The 19,653-nt window shown below is 37.8% G+C and overlaps 1 protein-coding gene across 8 annotated transcripts in view; it reads left to right on the top strand.

Annotated features, from left to right (window-relative positions):
- PEX5L (peroxisomal biogenesis factor 5 like) overlaps positions 1 to 19,653 on the top strand; it is a 252,717-nt gene that overhangs the window by 46,390 nt on the left and 186,674 nt on the right. For 3 of the 8 annotated variants that reach the window (XM_064366834.1, XM_064366830.1, XM_064366829.1), the window contains exons 1-2: positions 11,766 to 12,601; positions 14,089 to 14,160. The exons of 1 other annotated variant lie outside the window; for it this stretch is intronic. In XM_064366834.1, the coding sequence (XP_064222904.1) occupies positions 12,509 to 12,601; positions 14,089 to 14,160 (165 nt within the window). In that variant the 5' untranslated portion in view covers positions 11,766 to 12,508. 4 more of the 8 variants (XM_064366833.1, XM_064366831.1, XM_064366838.1 and 1 more) reach the window with 3 other exon arrangements.

Here is a 19,653-nt window from a genome sequence, read left to right as displayed (position 1 = left end):
ACTCGCACTGTGAACCTCTTTAGCCCTGGCGCTGCCTCCACAAATGTGGACTGAAAGCTGGGTCAGAAGCAGTTTTCTTGTGTGCAACCAAAGTGGGACTGAGGGGAGGCAGAAGGGCCCAGAGAGGTGTCAATCAAGAGCCATCGGGACCATTCGAATAGCACGTTTTCTGAAGGTCCTGGGCAGACAGAGGCTCCAGGTGTGAAGCCAACAGGACCCAAACTAGAAAACTGAGTGGAAAAGGGGGTTTTAAGCTAAGGTGGGCTGGCTTTGCCTGGATTCTCAAAGCTTTTTATGTGGCTCCAGCAGCCTCTGATCAGGACAGTGAGGAAGTCATGAAAGCTGGTGATACCCAGCAGCTATTCAAAGCTGGTTTGAACCAGTCCTGGCAAGCAGAAGAGTGACCTTTTGACCTACCTGGTCACCTCTAAATGTGAACGCAGAGCTGAGGTGAAGATCAACAGCATACATAGAATGAACTTTGGCTCTCGGCCTGGAAAAGGCTGCATTTCGGTTACTGTTCAGACCTGGAGTTATTCTGAAGCTTCTGCACATGCCATTCTTCTATTTCTGTCTTGGTGACTTTGATGACCTTTCATGCTTGAATTGGATGAAGCCAAATCTCCCTGGCCATGTACAGAGTTACGTTGTTATGCTAATCATGAAAAATAATAATAACAGAGACTATTATCTACCTTATAAGCACTATTCTAGAGGCCTTGAATGTATTATTTCCTGTCATCCTTATACGAGGAAATGGCCTAGGAGAAAAGCAGTCAGGAGCTGTGTCCAAATCCAAAAGGTGTCTCAATACTCAGCCCTGCTTTGACTGTACAAGAGCAGAAGTGCATAGTCTACATTGATAAAAACCAAAAAGCGATTTTTTTCCATCCAAAGGTTAAAAAAAAAACAAAGGAACACAAGGTTAGCAGAACTGCATTTGATTTTGTGTTCAAGCACTTTCTGGATGGACAAAGCACTTTTCCTCTCTTAAAATTCATTTCTTCTGTATAAATGGGGAGAAAAATACCTACCTTCCTGGAATCACCTATGAAAATTAAAGGATATAACTCAAATATAAGTATTTGTAAACACTAAAGCTATTATCATTAAATACAATTCAAATATCTGCTAAGCAACACAGAGAACTATTTATCATAAGGCTAATGAGATCATTTTTGGCATAGCCTATTATGGAATTTTCCATGAGAATCTAAGAAAGACAAATAGACTTTATAATTATTAGAGAAAGGAAAAAGAAAAATTAATTTTCCAAAGGCAAATTGTTCTACCAACTCAGAAAAAGTTTACATTCTAGAATGGCAGTGATTCAAACATTTGTCTCCATGCCTTTATATCCTTCTGAAAATAATTGAATACCCCAAAGATCTTTTATGTGGATTATATCTGTTTGCACTGCATTAGAAAAAAGATTAAGAAAAGTTTTAATTATTTACTTATAAAATCATTGAAAAATAGCAGTAACAAACTCATTACATGTACATACACATACACAATTTTTAAGAAAACTTCATTTCCAAAAAAAATTTTTTTCAGTGAGATGTATGACATTGTTTTATATTTTTGCAAACTTCTTTAATAAAAGAGCTTAATAGAAGAAAATTGGACTATTATATCTGCTTCTGCATTTAATCTTTTGCAGTAGCTTTTTTCCATTGAAATATAGGAATAAAAAAATCTTTACACAAATATACTGTTGAGAAAGGAAATAGTATTTTAAAAGCCTTTTGAAATAATTCTGGATATTCTTTCATACTATACCAAAACTTGAGAAATGTAATTCCTTGAGGTTTAGTAGCACTGTGAAGTCTGAAGCCATATTAATACATTTTGTACACATTTTATGTTAAAATCATTGGTCTCCCTTATACTTTGAATGAATCTCTAACTCATGCATGACTTTGGAAACATTCTAGTGTTGATCATTTGAAAAATATTGGTTTACTGAAGTATTGGTTCATTGCTTCATATCTTCCAATGTTGCCCTACTTCATTATACAATATCTAAAAATACTTCATTAATGTCACTACTGATCTTATCAGAAACCTCTTGAACTACTGAGAAGCTATTGAGCTCACAGTGGCTGATTCAAGTTTCCAAATCTCTAATTTTCGTCCATATATTTAATTTTGGCAACAAATATAATTGGTGGTTTTCTTTGAAAAGAATGACTGTTTTCATTAATGTTCAGGAAAAAAGAAAAAAGCCAGGCTCCCAAGTTTGAGTAATCATAGCTTGTCATACTTTTAAGTAAAAATGGTGAGGTTTTTTTTTTTAAGTGGGTAATTTATTTCCCAACTAGTACAGTTTGGTGCCACTATCCTGATTCATGCTAAGGTGCTAACAAGATTGCTTTTATAACACCAATGCAAATTTCAACACAGTGAAAATGACAAATAATTTCTTAGTACTATTAAGAAAATAGTTTTCACTTCACAGTCCCCTTCAAAGTTTCTGAAGAACCATCAGGGTTCTGCAGACAACACTTAGGTGCTATTGTCTCTTAAGTGTTAAGTGGATTATTCTGATAGTTTCTAGGATTTCCTAGACTTTCTTAATAAAAATTATTAATTTAAGGTAGATTTGGATGTGTAATGTGGATATGAATGTGTGTTAATGTGAAAAGGTAGTCACAATATATTTTTGATTAAAAAGTATTAAACTATAGTCATGTTCACATCATTATATACATATGTATATATTAGTATATTTATTTATAAATATTTTTGCATGCATACATGTATCTATGTATAAATATACACTGAAAGTAGTTATGCAACTTTTTTGTAATAGCATCAGCAAGAAACAGTGAGAGGGGTTAAGAGTAGTGAAAATAATACTTTCCTTTTTTTTATAAAGCAAATGCTTTTATTCAAAAAAACTTACTAAATACCTACAATGTGATGGGTGCACTTGAATAATTGATTAAAATTTTTAGTGTTTTTTATAAAAAGAAAATGATACTTTGATCATTTAAAAAGGCTTTTCTCCATTTAGGACATGGTACCATCCATGGCAATTTAGATGCTTCTTACTAAAGCCTTGCTTCATTCCTCCTTAAAATCCCCACGCTCACCTACCCAGGACAATTTTATAAGAATAAAGTTTGTAAAAGACTTTTTGTTAAAACTTGTATCTGTTTCTAAAGATGCACTTAAAGTCCTTAAGTATCAGTCATTCTTCTGTCTCTCAGTATATTACCAATACATTTTTCACTGTGGGATATTAATCAGAGATTGCAAGAAGACTCATCAAGGGAACCCTTACAGTGCTCTCAAGTTAATATGAGCTTCATGCCCCTCATCACTGAAATATTTCTAGTCTGTATTGCTCAAGAAGTCTTTCTCATTGTCTCTCTAAAATCTTGTGGCAACTTCCCTAATAGAAGCATCTAAGATTTGGGATTTGATTTCTAAAGAAGAAAAATAGGAAAGATGCAAAGATTACAATTGCAGATGAAAGAAGATGGTCAGTAGTCATCTGTACTCACTGGGATGCTGTGTCCTTGCAGAAATAAGTCTATTCCTTAACTCTGAGGTCTGCTTACATGTAGTTGAATATACTTCTTCAACATTTTGCATGTAACACCTTATGACTTTAAATATTAAGAACAAAAGTGTCTCACTAAGAAGCAGAAATCAAACTTTGAGTAAGAGGATAACATTGAGTAAGAGGATTACAAACTTTGAGTAACAGGATAGACAGCATGATCAAGTGTCCCTTACTCTACCTTACCTTGCCAGTCCTTCCCGATTATAAGGTTTTATCCTCTGATACATTAAAAACAAGTGAAATGCAAGGGAATCTCTGGTTTTTAAACACACTTTAAATACGCCATCTCCATTCTTTTAAAACCACATTAGGTGTGATGATATCCCCAAATACATTTAAGTAAACATATTTCTTTTCATTATTTTAGACTCCCTGCACAGTTAGTTCTTAGATTTGCATAAACAGTTCCTGTTGTTGCTGTCCAAAAAAAAAAACACAATAAATCCTGTTAGATGCTGTACAGCACTGAACAATTTCACATTGTATCCTTTTAAACAGACTCCCTTTGTTTTTTTTCAAATAGCAAGAAACGACAAGAAAAGTTTAGATACTGCTTACGGAATGAAAAAACTACGTATACTTCACTCAGCACAAAATTTTTTCCTGTTAACCAGAGTTTTGTTTTCTTTCTCTTTCTCTCATTACTTTGTTTCATTGAAGTTTTCCTAAAATAACTTTTCATATTACTGAGTTGAGTGCCTAGGATGTGTCTGTTGTAGGCCCATACACCACTAATTTAATTCTTGACTACAGAAAAATGTAGGTGCTTTTATCACCTAGAGAATCTGGTGTTGAAAAAGTAATCTCATGATACACAAGTGATGAATGAAGCATGTCATTATAAAATTGGTATGTGGGCCACGTGCAGTGGCTCACGCCTGTAATCCCAGCACTTTGAGAGGCCAATGCGGGCAGATCATGAGGTCAAGAGATGGAGACCATCCTGGCCAACATGGTGAAACCCCGTCCCTACTAAAAAATACAAAAATTAGCTGGGCATGGTGGCGCATGCCTGTAGGCCCAGCTATTTGGGAAGCTGAGGCAGGAAAATTACTCGAACCCGGGAGGTGGAGTAGCAGTGAGCAAGACACCGTCTCAAAAAAAAAAAAATTGGTGTGTGGTCAGCTGTCTCTGTGAACCGCTGGCTAAACAGGCTCCAGGCTGTCAGGCACTGACCACTTCGGTGGCTTTCAACCTCTCTCCTCGACTCCAGGCTTCCTTCCTCCAATCCATTCCTCCCCTTTAGCCTGAGTGGGCTTCTTACAGCATGTACCTGATCACAACACTCTCTTGCTTAAACCCCACGATGGCTCTACATTGCTCTTAACATAAAGAACAAATGCCTTAATATGATTTTCAAGACTTGGCCTTCCTCTCCAGCCTGTCTGACATCACCCCCCACAACCCAGGGCAACTCTGTTCCAGCCACCCCATCCTCCTCATCAGCACTAACATTTTGTATACTAAGCAAGGCATTAGTTGGCATTTGTGGTAAAGCGGTGGCTGTGCTTTGGATTCAGCTGTGCATCCTCTAGACTGCTGTTCAGTTTCTTAACTGGTTGTCACATGTCCTGTGCATGAACCAGCTGTCTGTGGCCCCAGATCTTTCTTGTTCCTGCATATCCTGGAGCTTAGAAGAGTCTAGAATCCTTTATTCATGAAGAAGATGGATAACAGCCTCAGGCATGCCCACCCTCTAGCAATTGTCACGTCTTTTCTGTAATGTTGTTGTAGTGAATATATAAGCCACTGGAGAAAAAGGATGAGCAAAAGAAGCCGTAAGGAGGCTGATAGAGAAATGACAAGAACTGTGATGTTAACTTAGGATGCCTGCAGTTACCAAGGCCATGGAGGAGAGTCTGGGGTGAGAGTAATGAGTTATACCTCCAGAAGGTGTTTTGACTCTCAGGCACGGGAAAGACGTATTCTAAACTGTCACGACTGTGTGTAGATCCTTATAAAATCTAAAAAATAATAATAGTAACCCTCAAAAGTCATTTGAGCCATAATGGAAATGCTGACTGTAAGGCATTCATCACATAGATGTAGCTTAGAAATAAATAACTTTCTGGATGAATGTTATGGCTGAAGCACAAGCCTTGGGTTCAATCTTGTCAGAAACAAAATTTCATAGACAAATTTTTCTCAAGCATGTGTCAGAGTGTCCAAAAAAATATGCTGGTTTAGAGAAGGTATGAGCATGGAGGGGAATATAGTTAGGACATGGGACGCCTGTAGAAGCAGCTGATGTTTTCTTTCTTTTTTTATTACAGTAAACATCGCATTTTATGTTGCAAGGTCATAAAATCATGACGTCCAGATCAGTTGTTGAAAGGAAGTCAGTGGCAGGTGTGGGATGCCAGGTGTGCTGGCTGCCAGGAAGGAGGAAGAGGAGTCACTGGAAAAGCGGGTGATAAGCACACCTGTGGTTTGAGATTGCCGTAACTAGGTTTCACCCCCATCCACCAGGGCCAGTGCATACAAAGATAAAAAACAGTGTCAACAGGGATCAGAAGCAGAACACCAAGCAGGAAGTTTTCATTTAAAATAGAGTATTTGTTATTTTTCTCAGACTGCAGAGATACAGAAGACACAATTTACCCTTTTCCTTTTGGGGGTGGGGGGATTATTTTGAAACCCAAGATTTCAAAAAATAAGAATATTCCAACATAAATATCCATTAAGATTACATAATCTCACATCATTGTACAATTACGTTTTCTTAAATATACAAATTCAACATTAGGTTTGTACCTTTTTATGTATATCTGGTGGGGGGATAGAAGTGTTCCCTTGCCACTGGGATGCAAGATAATAAGTCACTTCTCTTAGATTCTGGACCATCTTCCACCAACAGTCATTCCAGTCCTGTCGTGTGGGGGATGACAGAGTTAAAACCACCAAAAAGGAGTGCTTGCTAGTTTCATCTTGTTTTGGAAATAGCACCCAGACTGCATAATGACAAGAGATTATCAGATTATTATTAAAATATATAATTTTTCAATCACCATTATCTTCAGCCCACAGAAAACCATTTTTACATATTAGTCACTGCATCCTATGATGACATTTATAGCTTTTAGAGACAAGTCTGTAGGGAATAAGACAAGAACATGCCACTGAAAGAAAAACTGGACTCAATTTTCTGTTTAAAAGAACATTATCTTTGTTTGTTTGTTTCATTTGAATTTGGTTTCAAGGGTGAAGGAGGATTAAAAAGAATTTACTTATTGTCCTCCAAGTAATGTGAAACATTGCTGAATCTGACACAGTTGAAATTTCAAGCTTAATTTTTGTTTTCTGCCTACTTGATCTCAATATGCCAGCCAAGTTCTGTCCCTTAAAGCAAACGTAACCCCTCTGAGAAGTCACTGGCCACACTCGTCGGAGGTACCAGGGTGCGTATGTACTGTATAGCCCAGTGTAGGGTGAGGTCGTTGCTGTTTTTCATAGACGCAGGGAACATCGATGATCAAAGGACATAAGATTGAGGACATGGTGATTAATACCAATTTGAACTGCCTATCATTCCATGGATTTATCCCAGAAAGTTGAGTTGTTTGATCACTAGCTTTTGACTGAGAACTATAAAAATCCCAACGCTTTGATCAAAGCTCCTCCTTCCTGATCCTAGTGATAGGACCTATCACCAGCACTTCATGCTGGGAACATAGCTCACTGATCTGCTTTCCAAATAAAAGCAAAGATTTTCAGTAAAGCAACTCTTAAACTTTAGTGGTCTTATTTTGGAAGCTTTTTGAAACAATAGTCTTGCTTTTCTGAATTTTTAAAAGTAAATTAGATAAAATAAACCTTGAAGGAAAGAATGAGTGATAGTGGATATACTTTAAATTAAATATATCAAGTGGATGAATACATTTGGGGAAAAGTGAGTATAATTAAAGTAGAATCCAGGCATTTGAATATACAGGGTGTCTCTGTAAAAATTATTTCAACTTTGCAGTGTGTTTTAAGCTGAAAGTTTCAAGATACTAGAAAAGATATATAAAAAGGTACATACCTAAAGTTGAATTTATATATTTAAGAAAATGTCACTGTACAATGATGTGAGATTGTGTAATCTTACTGGATATTTATGTTGGAACATTCTTATTTTTTGAAATCTTGGAAAATAGAAAATATTTTCAAGATGCTTTATAAACTCTTCAGACTATTAACGTACAGACTAAAAGCCACCCTAAAGGTAGAAAAACCAGCATTAAAGGGGAACTGCCAGGCTTTAGTATTGTGATTCCCTGCCATCTTATTATCCAACTAGTGAGTAACTGGAATATCTACTTTCCAATTATATTTAACCTTAAAATTCAAAAAAATTACTAAATATCTGGGCTTATGCATATGACAAAACACAGTTTAAAATGCTACAACGTATGTGTTGTCCTTACATTTCTCTTCTCACCCAACAACATAAATTGAGAATGAGTCTGATTGCCATAAGTTTTGTTTGCTTATGTTTGACCCAAAACTAAAAAAGTGTTTTCTGTGGCTGCTCGCTTTACCATAACATGATCACAGCTGGAGAGGGGAAAAAAGGCCATGACTGTCTTTTAAAAAGATGAGACAAAAATTGTTATTAAAGAAATGCCAGACTTAACCAGCCCCTCTGTAAATGATTCTTTGTAAAAATAATACTTTCCCTTCCGAAAGTTGATCTCCCCCATACCAAAGAAAAAATTTAAATTTGAAGAATTGCCCTTTTAACTGATAAGGCAGTTACTTTGTATTCAAAAGGTCTATTTGAGCTTACGTCCTTCAAAGGCGAACACTCTCAAGCTCTTCTCCCAGGCTTTTTGGAAAAAAATTTATGCTTCTTCCTCATTTCCTGTTTTCTCTCTTCATTGTCTCTTTGGCTCCCACAGCAATGAGTTTGTGGCTGTGTTGACACTGTGGACATTTTAAAAGAGAAGGGACATGAACCAAAATATTGCCAAAGAACTGAGAAGCCTAATATTATAAGGGAGAGTCAAGAGGAGAGGGCCATATTAAATGCAACGAAGCGCTGGGTGCACCGTTTACCACACTTACCGCCAGGGGCACGAGCAAAAACTGCAACAGAAATCTCTACATCTAAAAACCAAACCACACGAAAACCTTCATTCCCAGGAACGTCGTATAGGAAGGGTAAAGTCCTGGCCCCGTCTTTTTTACTGAAAAGTAGCCTTTAAATGAGTCTTTTCTGTGGCAATTTTATGGAGCTCTCAAGAAATCACATTTTGTTTACTTTTCTTTAATTACAAAAAAAAAATCATTCTTATTTCAAAAAGTGTCAAGAGAAAAGCATAAGTCATGTACAGCATCCTATCCAAAAGAAAAAGACTTTTTGTATTTTGTATATATCCTTCAATATGTTTTTTTTACAATTATGCAGCACACAGCTGTATTAATAAATTTTAAAAGAGAACCAGTTTCTCTCCAAAGGATCTTTGCTTTACTTTCTTGCTTCATGAATTATCCCCACTCATTCTCTGGTATCTATGTTTTCACTTTTTTTTTTTTTTTTTTTACTAGTTCCTTCCTGAATTATAAACACGATCAATACCTTTACATAAGGGAAGGAGGAAACAGTTACACATTTCCCAGTATTCTTTCTCTATCTTTTATCTTTTAGCTAGCATTCTCACTCCTGCTTTCCATTTCCATTCAAGATTTCCTGGCTGGGCACAGTGGCTCACACAAGTAATCCCAGCAATTTGGGAGGCCAAGGCGAGTGGATCGCCTAACGTCAGGGATTCAAGACCAACCTGGCCAACATGGCAAAACCCCGTCACACAGGCGCGCGCGAAAGATTTCCTAAAGGAAGATAAGTCTTTTCTCACTATCTTCCTCCCCTTACCACCAAGGTATTCAATAATTTAATGTGGCTTCCATCTTCACTTCTCTTCCTGAAGTCATTAATGACTTCCAAAATGCCAAATACATTGAAAGCGTGCAGTTCATATCCTTACTTAACCTCTCATCAGCATTTGACACGATCAGAACTGTTTCCTTTGACTATTCCACTAGTTCGCCTGCCGCTTGCACTGTAACCACTCCTCTTCCTCCACATGTTCTGAGTTCTTTCCTTCTGCCCATTACTTAAACTGTTCTCTAGGACTCTGGCCCTAGTCCTCATCTCTTCCTTCTCTGTGTTTTCTTCTTTAGTGAGCTTATCTACTCCTGCAATTCAATTATCCCAGGTGATCTAGCTGCACTGCCCTTACCTCTCTTCTTAGATACAGACACCTGTATCCAGATGGTGACTGGCTCTTTCCACTGGGATGAACTTTCCAAAGACACCACTCGCTCGGCAAGCATCTTCTCAGCACATTTTCTTCTTTTTCAGCCCTTCTCCTTCTTGCTGACACTCAAAAGAGATTAGACCAAAGTCTTCAGGGAAAAGCAGATATGAGGAAATCATCTTTCATGACAAGGAAAATCTAAGCGATTCTGCAGCTGTGGGAAGGAAGGTGGTAGAGAAGAGCCTGAATTTGGGGGAAATGAGAAGACAGGAACTGAATCCTGACAACCATGAAGCAGACAGGAAGAAGGTCTTTTCTTCTTATAGCTATATTTTATATTGATATGTGACACGTGCTTTAATAAATTCATGTCTACTGTGTGTCACAGCAGCACTGATTTTTAAAAATTTGAATTACTTACATGCAAACCTTTATATTTATTTTGACATCTGTAGTTTAGGCAAAAATTGCAATTAGGGCTAATTTGTACAATTAGCTAAATCAAGTGTTCCTTTTCCCTTTCAAAATGTTCTTTATATATTCCATTCCTAATGAGTATGAAGAATCCTTTTAATTCAACTCATACACAACTAGCATTTTTCCATTAAAACCCTTACTTTTTAAGAAATGCATATTCTGCAGCGAACAGGAATTACTTCGTTTTTCAGGTCTCCAGCCCATCAGATATCATTCTTGTGATACTTACTTGCAAAATGTTCCTATGTGATACATTCCATATCTGTGGCCACTATATTGTCTCTTTTTAAATTTTTTTTAATTTTAGAGACAGGGTTTCACTCTTTCACCCAGGCTGGAGTGCAAGAGTGCAGTCATGGCCTACTGCAGCCTCAAACTCCTGCACTCAAGCGATCCTCCCACCTCAGCCTCCTGAGTAGCTAGGTCTACAGGCGCATGCCAGCACATCCAGCTAATTTTTTATAGAAACGAGGTTTTGCTATGTTGCCAAAGCTAGTCTTGGACTCCTGGCCGCAAGTGATCCTCCTGTCTCAGCTTCCCAAAATGCTGGGATTACAGGCTTAAGCCACCACACCTGGCCTGACATTTTTCCATAGAGTTTCCAAGTTTACTGCAAGTTTATTTAATTAAAGTAAATAAGCTCACCTGTTTTACTTTTGTGGCGGAGAGAACAAAGAAGCAGGAAACAGGAAGTGGGGTTAAGGAGAGACGGCGGAAGTCTGTAGAGAGGTAAGATTGCCAGTTAGGCTCCGTTTCTTAAGAAAGTTACCCATCTAATGCAATAGTATCAAAAAAGTTACCAGCATTAACAAATAACTAACAAAAATACGCCTCCCGTGGGTTCGTCAGAAAGGATTCAGAGTGACGTGGAAAGATGGCAGATACTGTGTTTGGGGTTTCAGAGATTGGACACGGCATCTTGAGCTGAAAGCTTCTCATGGGGGTGAAGCACTGTCAGCCAAGAGACCTTTCCTCTTTCCGCGCCTTTCCTGCCTTAGGTCCTCACTGTTTTAGCTCACTGCACCGATGCCCCCTTCTCGGCTGCACCGAGGGGAGCAGTGCACAAAGTCCGCCATAAACGGGCCGGGGGCACCGGGGCCTAACCTCTCTGCCTCAGTGGAAGGCCTCGGCTCCAGGGTCTGGCCACGGAAGGTGGGAGGAGCGCAGGAAGTGCTTGCCCTCTGGCTTCTCCTCCCACAGAAGCCCTGCCCCTCGCACTTGGACGGTGGCGAGATTAGCTTTCTTTTTCCCTCTGGCTCAGCCCTTTGGCTGCTGTGAAAGACCAGGCAGAGGCTGTGGACTTGCGTTTTGTGCTTGACAAAAGTGCACAGATAGAAGACGGGGATTCCCGGCTGGGAGGAGGGAGGAGAGCTGAAGATCCCTGCCTGGGCTGGCTGAGCTAAGCAGCCCAAGTGGGAAGCTGAGTGCTTGAAAGAGGATTATGCTCGCACTAGAAATAAGCAGTAAGTGAGCGAATACCCTTATGGCTTAGAAAAGGATTAATCCCCCCGGGGTTATGGGGTGAGCTAGAAAATATTGCTTAATTCTAGAGTGGAACTGTCAGGCTCTGGCTTTGTGTACCGTTGTCTGCTGTCTGGAGACCAGAGGTTTAAGTACAAAACCAGAGCTCTAAATGCCTCCTCCCACTCTTGGAAAATGCCAACTTCTATTTAGATTAGTTGGGGGACATAATTTCCTTCCCTGAACTAGCCTCTCCTCAGGAAAATTTACCGCTAAATTAGATAAGGAGTTGAGATTGGAGAGGCGGAATTTGGTATTTGCAGAAATTGCAGTTTTGAAAATGTTCTCTGAGTGCTGACATTCTGTCTACTGGCAGTGGTTGTTAAGAAAGCTTAGGGTAGGGCATTAAAAAGGGGAAATCGAGAGCTTTTATGATGAGGCTGAAGAGTCCATATGCATAGAAGTAAATATAAGAACTATGTAATTTAAAATAGATGGATTTTTTAAAACATTAAATGGGAACAACAGTGGAGGAGCATCGAAGTGCATGGATAAAAATTAGTTAGAAAAAGAAATTTTCAGTGACTTTTTTGTGTGAACCAAAAATTTCACAATGTTTACAAAGTCAAGACAATGATTCAGGAGTACTTCAATTATTGTTGTACATTATTAATGCTGTTGCTGGGCAAGATCTGTGGTTCTCTGGTCAGCAAGTTCTGGCAAGGAGGCCACTGCCACTGGCACAAGGAATTCTGGGATGTCTGACAGTGAAATGGATGGAAGGACCCACATTCCCTCTCTACTTAATGTCCTTTTGTCCAGAAACCGGGTCATGCAAATGAGCTACTTGGTACGTATACAGATCAATATTTGGAAGGCGTTTCTAAGTGTTTGCATTAGAGGGTCTCTAGACAATGTCTTATGGCAACCAGTGAACACAAAGAATACAAAAGCAAAGTGACAGGAAGGAAGTCAGCTTGACTGAAGCCAACCTTGTTCTTTTCGTTTTCCATCAGTCTTGAAATGGAACCGCAAATGAGGACAAGAATAATAATAGGGAGAAATGCTGTGGCCATCTGTTCTGTTCTGAGTGGCTAAGTTCATTAATATATGAATGAGAATTTGGATTTTATTTATGCATCTAATACTTGGAAAATTCAGAAATCTCTTTATTACAGTAAAAAAAACCCCACAAAAATTGGAGATATGTTTTTGTGGAAAAAAAATGTGTAAATCTGGTTTTTGAATGTTATGGGAAAAAAAATAAGAATTGTGCTTACAGTGTGAAGATTTCTATCATGTTCACTGAAGGGTGTATCTCCTCCCCCAATGAGACGAGGATCCTAATATGATACAGTGGGTGCAAACAAAAGTATTTTTAATTCCCTTAATTCAAGTTGATGTAGTTAATAACTAAAGCAAGAATCTTTAAATAAGTAACCTTGAACTACAGCTAACTGTGTAGTAATTTTTATTTTTCATTTGTTACTGGTATGAAGACTCAACATGACATTTCTAGTATTCTCATCAACCATTGCATTGGAAGAAAAAAAGATGCAGACGTATTATCTCTCTCCTGTAGCACAAGTGTAAAGTGATTATTGTTATCTATGTCCTTTTCTAACTAGAATTTATAGATTTTGCTATGGAGGAAATAGATGGAGAGTGGTCATTGGGACAAAATTAATTATGACAAAATGCCAAAAAAAAAAGTACATCTTAATGAACTCTTAAAATAGTCTGTCCTCCAGCCTTTCAAACATCTAATTCTAAAAATTCTTTTATTTATCTTTTTAAAATTATTTATGAGTTGGTTTTCATAAGCCAGTATTCATCTGACTTATAAGCAAATGTTGAAAGTCTGAAGATTCATTATCTGAGTTGCATAATACTTCTATTATTCTTAAAAATATGTAAGACATTAAAACAAAATATTGAACAGTTGGAAGTCTTGTGTATAAAACTAAATGAATTTTCAATCTTTAAGAAAAATGTGCTAGGACTTTTCAAAGAATTGCTTATTTATCTCAAAGTGTTAAAGAATCTTTTCTGATACTACAGGACTAAAAATAAAAGCATAAGAATATGGAGTAAAAGATTAAAGGTATAAGCTGGATAGTGGGGGCTAAGCTGATATTGTTAATGAATAATTATAAGACAGCACTTTAATAATAAACACAATTTGCTGTTGTAAATGAGAGATTGATACAAAGAATGATGCATTGTGACTAGTGGACAAGGCTAAGTAAAGACTTTTATCTTGAAAAATGTTAAGTAGGAATTAAGATTATTAATGGATAGAAACTAAATGATCATTTAAAATTATTCTTTCACAAGAAAAGTAAAGAACAAGGATATGGAAAACTAAGCAGTGATGAAGACCTCGAAATAATTGTTGATCAGAAGCAGGTAAGTGAACACTTACATACATTTTCTATTGTTATACTGTATATTTTGATGACTAAAGCCTTTTGAGTGTTCAGCCTTTATCTGGCAGCTGTATTAGTCTGTCTAACTAAAGCCTGCATAACAAGATTTTGAGAGCAGCTAAGCCTCTCCATATGATGCCTCTGATCCACTGACTTCTGAATGATGCCAACGTGCAGGTCCTATATGTAAGAAGGATGGAAATAAAGCTAGAACAAGAGAACTTTTGGAAAACTAAAGGCATCACTTGATAAAGTGAGTCAAAACAACAATAATAATTTGGGAAAAAAGACAAGAGCAGTAAAATGTATTATCTTGAAAATGAGAAACACTGCCATTCTTCTATCCTGTAAAACAATGAGTATAATTTAGAGGGAGAGAGATAAAACTGAGAACTGTAAGACATATATATTGCCCATTTTAATTTTCCAGATTATCTGCAATATATATAGAGATGATTCTGAACACAAAAAGAAGAGGCTATTTAATCATCTGTAGTACCACCTGTAATCTGAGAAACCTCTAGCTTGGATGTGCTATGGGCCCATAAGGTGAAATGAAAACTGCTTAATAGACCATGAACAATGACATACCAGGTAGTGGAAGGTTTCCAGGCCTTGCCATGAATTAGCCGAGCCCTTAACATCTCTTGTTAATTATCCAGGAGACAAGCTAACTGCACATCTATTTAATGCTTAAGTGGCACAGTGCCTGAGAGTGTTGCAAAAGGTGCAGAGAGAAATAATTCAAAGGGATCTGAGTAGATTAAGAGATTAGAAAGAAAGCAGTAATTTACAGAAAAGCACCTGAATTTGCTTAATTTCCTCATCATAACAATTGCATTCAGAGAGGTATTTTACGTATTTCCGAAAAAAAGGAAAAATGGCCATCAGAAGGTAGCAACCAGGCATAACTGACTTAGAGACTTACTTGTTAGGCTTGGAATAATTGAGGTAACTGAGGTGGTCTTCTGGAAAAACTTGCCAAAACATCTCTCCCCCAAGGCGTAGAATGTATTGATTTTACAGTATTCACTCAAACTGCTTCCAAGTTTTTCTTGTCTTATCGTTGCTCTCCTGCTCCTGTGTAAAACAAGGTAGGGAACGTGTGGATTTGGCCTTGTATTTCTGCTTAGTGCCAAGTTGTCAGCTTAGTTAATAAGGTGAGCGGAGCCTTAGCCCATGTGCTCTACTGGGCTATTAACTATCACTTTATGCCAGATTAATTGCTTGGGGCGTGCAATCTATGTCTCACACTGATCCCACCCATGAACTGGGATTCTGATCAAAGGACTGACCCACCTGGCAAATAAACTAGTAAAATACATCTGGGTATATTATGAGGATACAGATATGTGTACATTTCTGTAATAAAATGAAAAATTAATTTCTTCCTTAATCATATAGAAGTTAAATTCTTATTTTTTTTCTTCTTTACTGTCTTCCTACCACAAAGCTTTTCTTTTCTTTCCTTCGTTTTTGCCTAAATCTTTGCGTTTTAACTGAGTTTTGGTGTCGAGAAAACTACAAAGTTATATTTTGAGATCCTTGTGGTAAAAAGCCAAAAGAAGCCAATGTTCTTTTTTTCTCATGATACCTCTGACAAAATTTATATTGTTGTGGCTAAACACATTGTACTAACTGTTATGGAATTTTAAAGAAAAAAGAGAAAAAAGAAGAGAACAAAACCTTCCCACTTCTTCAGAAAATAGCACTGTTATTACCTGCATCAAATGAGGGTGGGTTCAGTTTTCTCAGAGTCGCTGTTTGCCTCTGTAGTTAGCATGTTTCTTCCAGTGCCATTGCACAAGTTGGTACCATTTGGCAGTGACTCAGCTTTGCTGAGTTATTCATGTCAAAACATATTTCAAAAGATGAGTAATTATGAATATGAGCTGGCTTTGGTGTTTGCTGTTGGCAGTAAAAGTAGTCTTTCCTTTTTTTGAGAGATTTGGTGTTGATGTTATGAGCAAATCCCAGGTTGAAACAATGACAGTGTGGGTATGGCAAAAAGTAAAATATTTGGGGAAACACTGTCATTCGTCTTTATAAAACCATAAGAAATTATCCCAAAGTTTAAGAGGTCAACAAATGAAGCATATGTGTATGCATGTGTACATTTGTTTTCCAAAAATTGAATATCGCTTAATCTCATAGATATGAGTTATACATATATGATAAAATTATACATATATATGTATTTTATATGTATAATAAAATTAAAACTATAGCATTATATGCTATTTTGTCAGGAATCTTTATGTTCAGTTTATTCTTCCTATATCTTTTCAAAAACATGGTAGAAATGTGTTATAGTCAATCTTCATAGAACTGAAAGTAGCTTTTTCAGTAAGTGGTGTCAAAAGAAAACCTAAAGAGGATGAATCAAATAACTGGAGTGCTGCGATGGGCAGAAGTCTCCTAATTTTTTTAAATCTGTCATTCTGAAGCTGTCACTCTACAAATGCTGTGTAAGCTCTAAGCCATTTTATCAGTCATGTGATTTGCAAATCTTGTCCTTCCACGGAAAGCTCACAGTCTTGCTTGTAGAAGCAGATTAATAACAAGCAGTGCCCTGTATGTGAATTTTGTTCTCCCTGGCCACCTTCACTCAGGAGGTAAAAGACGATTTCTGTCTTATTTCAACATGGGAAAAAAAAGTAAATTTCAGAAATGTGTAGGGTTCTGTTCTTTAAAGACAGTGTTGTGTTTCTCTCTTTGTGAAGTTGTATTGACAACATTTATTTGAGATACGTATAAAAGCATTTCCACGAACACTTACATAAGCATTGGTGTCCTATGGTAATAGCTGCCATATGATACACACACACACACACACACACACACACACACACAGAATCATTTAAATAGAAATGTATTACACTGGGGTCAGAATCCATAGTTTCCACCAGAAATCCCCAAGGTTTTCAAACTTTAAGCATAGAAAGTGATCAAAGGGAATGTATTGGATTAAAATCTTAATACCTCCAAAACCCAAACATTTGACATAAAAATCATATAACTGTAATTAGTAAATGCTATATTTGACTTTATAAAATAAATATTGAAAGATACGTTTTAAAGATTTATTTTGGCATATCTTTATAATTTATGAAACTTGTCCTTCCTTACCGGAGGAGAGGAGGGTCTTGTTTAGGTTTTGTGTACACACACATTTCCTTCTGACGTTACTGAGATTTCAGGTGTGGAACTGGCAGTGGAGGAGCAGATAGAAAAGTGCCTTTACTTAAGCATTAACCACTTTGAGTAAATTCATTCTATTATAAATTACTATTTTTAACTAGAGCTAACTTATCTCAAGGTTTATGATAAGCTGGACCTAGATGACATTTCTCCTAAAAATGTTTTCAAATTCCAAGTAGACTTAAAGGAGGTAACAAAGACGAATAAATTGATACATGATGGACACAGTCACAAGTTTAGCACTGTGAAAACGGGTTTGACAGCGTGTCGTGGATTTGCCTGGTTATATGTCGGAGTTCCAGCTGCACAGCCTTTAGTGCAAGTAGGTGGGGAAATGTCGAATTTCAGCCAGTTACAAGGGGAACGTGTGTGTACAGGTCAGCAGTCGTTCTCACGCTTTAGCTGCCTCAGCATCCCCAGGAGGGCTTGATAGAACACAGACTGATGGGCCCCGCCCCTAGGGTGTCTGATTCTGCGAGTCTGTGCGGCCTGAGAATTTGCGTTTCTAAGTATTCAGCTACTGCTGCTGGTTCCAGACCACACTTTGTGAATCACTGGGTTGGAGAAAACTAATGCAGTTCTAAAGGAGGAAAAAATATGTAACTTGTGAAAAATTTGACATTCTCCAACTTGGCATTACCCAGGGATCTAAACACAGGAATTCATCAGCATTTAACATAATAACAAAACAAGAAAACCATAGTCACTCACGACCAAAGGCAACTTTAAAGAACCAGTTTGTAGTCCGGCTGAATCCACGTGGAAACCTGGTCATCTTGAACCTCTCTGAGCTCAATTTTTCCATTTTTGAAGTTTTCTTATATTATTTGTAAAATGATACTCTGCTCTTCCCACCTCCTAGAATTTCTCTGAGTTAAAATATGTAAAAGTGCTCTAGAAAGTATGTATCATTTATGTCATTTTAATTAGCTAGGCATCACCACTTTACTCCCCACCTCCCTTTATCCCCAGTTTAGCAACCAGGAACTCTGAGATCCAGAAAGGTGAATGAAGTTGCCACGTCCCTGCTTAGGTGCAGAGAGAGCCCCAGAAGCCAGCTCTCCCTCCTGACATCCAGTCCCATGCTCTTTCTGTCATCTCACATAGCTCTGTACCATTGCCCGTTCCTGATCATCCTATAAATGGATTCAGAAGCTGTTAGCCTCAGTGCTCTAATTATATAAAATAACCGTCTACCAGGAATTGTCGTAAGTCGTCGATGTTTATTTATCGAACCCTCACAGGAATAAACCTCTCCACAAACACTCCTTAACTGTTCACTTCCCTCTTGACCCCTCTGGCTTTGTCAGGAGACACATGCCCTTTAAAGAAAATGGAATTAAAACTAGAGCTAAAAGGTAGTTGTGAAAACCACTTGTCTTTCCTCTCACAACCTCCACTGTAAGAGGAGAACCTCCACCGGGCGTGAAGAGACAACACACGCTCTTCCTAGCTTGCAACCTTTTTGAGTCTCTTTTTCCACTTGTAAGGGAAGCCAGAGCAGAAAACAATGGAAAATAGAACTTCTGTGATCTTTTTCTAAAGAAAAAAAAGAGATAAATTGTAACCTCACCCTTGTGTCTCCAGTTGCACATAAGCGTTCAAGTCGGTTTACAATTCTGTCCTAGTGGTTGTGGTGAAAATGGATCCTCAAGAGAAAAATATCAGCCAACATGAAATTAAAATGGAAGAACAAGAAAAACAGATTAACAGAGACAATACCCAGCGTCCATCTGGTGCTAATGGATAGTGTGATCTTACCAACATCTAAGTGAGTAACTTTGGTCTCAGACTCACACGTAGTAAGAAGGGTGAGGGTCATGCGTGTTCGTGCCATGTTGTGGTGGCCAGTCCCATCTGGCCAGTGCTTTCTTGGTCATCAGTGTGGTGACTTAATTTAAAGTAATTCAGATCCCATATACCCCTGAGGAGACTTACAAAGTATGACACCCTGTCTCTTGGTATTAGGTTTAACACTGTCCCTCGGGACCTTCTCAGAACTCTGTATTTGGTCAGAAGAACAAAAACCCCCTCTCGAGTTGCAGAAAGGATACCACCTAGTCAGCCTGCAGATTCCGAAGCTGGAGACTCGGAGGCATTGGAAGGACAAAGCACATTGTGCAGTTGTAGTTGCCTTAATTACACTCACAGCAGACATAGCCTCATTAGTGTTCTCCTCAGGAGAGATTGATCGATGAGAAATGACTGAATGAAAAGAAGCCAGATTTATTTGAGATGAGAGCGACTATTCAAATTTGCTATGTATCTATCT

Source organism: Aotus nancymaae, unplaced genomic scaffold, assembly GCF_030222135.1.
Source record: "Aotus nancymaae isolate 86718 unplaced genomic scaffold, 86718_ANA_hifiasm-v0.15.2.pri h1tg000067l, whole genome shotgun sequence".
NCBI lineage: Eukaryota > Metazoa > Chordata > Mammalia > Primates > Aotidae > Aotus > Aotus nancymaae.
Note: the sequence above shows the minus strand (reverse complement) of the source record. Positions and strands in the feature narration are given on the sequence as shown.